This window comes from Lactuca virosa, chromosome 3 (assembly GCF_052849685.1).
Source record: "Lactuca virosa cultivar CGN04683 chromosome 3, Lactuca_virosa_CGN04683_v6, whole genome shotgun sequence".
NCBI lineage: Eukaryota > Viridiplantae > Streptophyta > Magnoliopsida > Asterales > Asteraceae > Lactuca > Lactuca virosa.
In genome coordinates this window covers 83700424-83702056 of record NC_136428.1, presented here as the reverse complement: position 1 = coordinate 83702056, position 1633 = coordinate 83700424, and the positions used below count along the sequence as shown (strand labels likewise).

At 41.3% G+C, this 1633-nt stretch overlaps 1 protein-coding gene across 1 annotated transcript; it reads left to right on the top strand.

The window, feature by feature from the left end:
* Positions 1–392: 392 nt before the first annotated feature.
* Positions 393–806, top strand: LOC145163739 (putative mitochondrial protein AtMg01250). The gene has a single exon (XM_079082523.1). It carries the CDS (start codon positions 393–395, stop codon positions 804–806), a length of 414 nt encoding a protein of 137 aa, XP_078938649.1.
* Positions 807–1633: the final 827 nt, after the last annotated feature.

The window sequence follows — 1633 nt, the reverse complement described above, 5'->3', positions numbered from 1 at the left end:
TGGGAACTAATGTCTAGTGACATCATCAATTTTGTTAAATACTTTGAGCAAAACGCATCACTGGCAAAAGGATGCAACCCGTCTTTCATCACTTTGATCCCCAAAGTTGGTGATCCAAATTCTCTTGCAGATTATAGACCTATCAGTCTTATCGGGTGTATGTACAAGATCATCGCCAAGGTTCTTGCCATAAGGCTCAAATCAATAATTGGATCCGTAATCAGTGATATTCAATTTGTCCATGGTAGGAACATTCTAGATGCTCCCCTTGTAGTCAATGAAATCTTCTCGTGGCCAAACAGTTCAAGTAAAAACTATTCCTCCTCAAAATCGATTTTGAAAAGACTTTTGATTGTATTAATTGGAATTATCTGGACTCAATTATGATGCAAATGGGATTTGGATCCAAATGGAGAACTTCGATCAGGGGATGTCTCGCATCATCAATGTCTTTAGTGCTTGTCAACGGGTCCCCAACAACGGAATTTCCCATCTCACGAGGTGTCCGGCAGGGTGATCCCCTATCGCCTTTTCTCTTCATCATAGCAATGGAAGGATTGAACATAGCAATCAACAACGCCTGCAGCAAATTGTTAATCAAAGGCATCAAACTTCCAAATGATGGCCCATTAATCTCTCATCTGTTCTATGCAGATGACGCTATTTTTGCGGGTGAATGGTCCAGTGAAAGCATAAAGAACTTATCATGGATTCTCAAATGTTTCCATATATCATCTGGGCTCAAAGTAAACTTCCTCAAATCCAAACTTTTTGGTATAGGAGTATCTTCTCAGGAGGTTCAATGATTGGCAAGAATTCTGGGGTGCACGGAAGGTACCTTTCCATTCACGTATATGGGTTCCAGTTGGTGCGAATATGGCACTAAAGAAAAATTGGCAGCATATTGTAGATAAGTTTAAGTAAAAATTATCAACCTGGAAAGCCAAATCTCTTTCATTTGGTGGGCGCCTTACCCTAATAAAATCGGTTCTAAACAACCTTCCAGCCTATTGTATGTCCTTGTTTAAAGCGCCACAGGGCATTCTTGACCTCCATGAAAAAATAAGGCGCAGATTCTTATAGGGAGGGGGCAAGACAAAAACAAGCTACACTGGGTGGATTGGTCCAAGGTAATTGCAGAATAAAAGATGGAGGTCTCGAGGTTGGGTTGTTAAAAGCTCAGAATATAGCTCTACTCACAAAGTGGTGGTGGAGGCTACGAAACGAAAGAGATAAACTTTGGAGAAAGGTTATAATAAGCATTCACAACCTAAAAAAGAAACTCGTAACATACATTGCAAGGAAAACATCGACATGGGTATGGTGCAAAATATACAAGGCGATTCGCCACTTAGATGAGATTAGCATTGACCGGAACATGTTATTCAAGCTGACTCCTGGATGTGGTTCCAATATCCTCTTCTGGAAGCTGGTGCGGTAACTCCCCTTTTCAAGATCGGTTCCCAGGCCTATACAACAGAGAAAAGGTAAAATGTTGCAGGCTATAGGAGAGGTTGTCAACCTTGGGGTTCACTTGGAACTGGAAACAAAACTCAAATGATGCTGCAACCTTAACGAAGCTATGGCAATTATACTCATGTATCAGCTCTATGGAGATCCCACCTCGATCCCC

Excerpts from the sequence above, each read along its gene's own strand:
- LOC145163739 (XM_079082523.1), top strand. The coding sequence starts at position 393 with ATGGGATTTGGATCCAAATGGAGAACTTCGATCAGGGGATGTCTCGCA.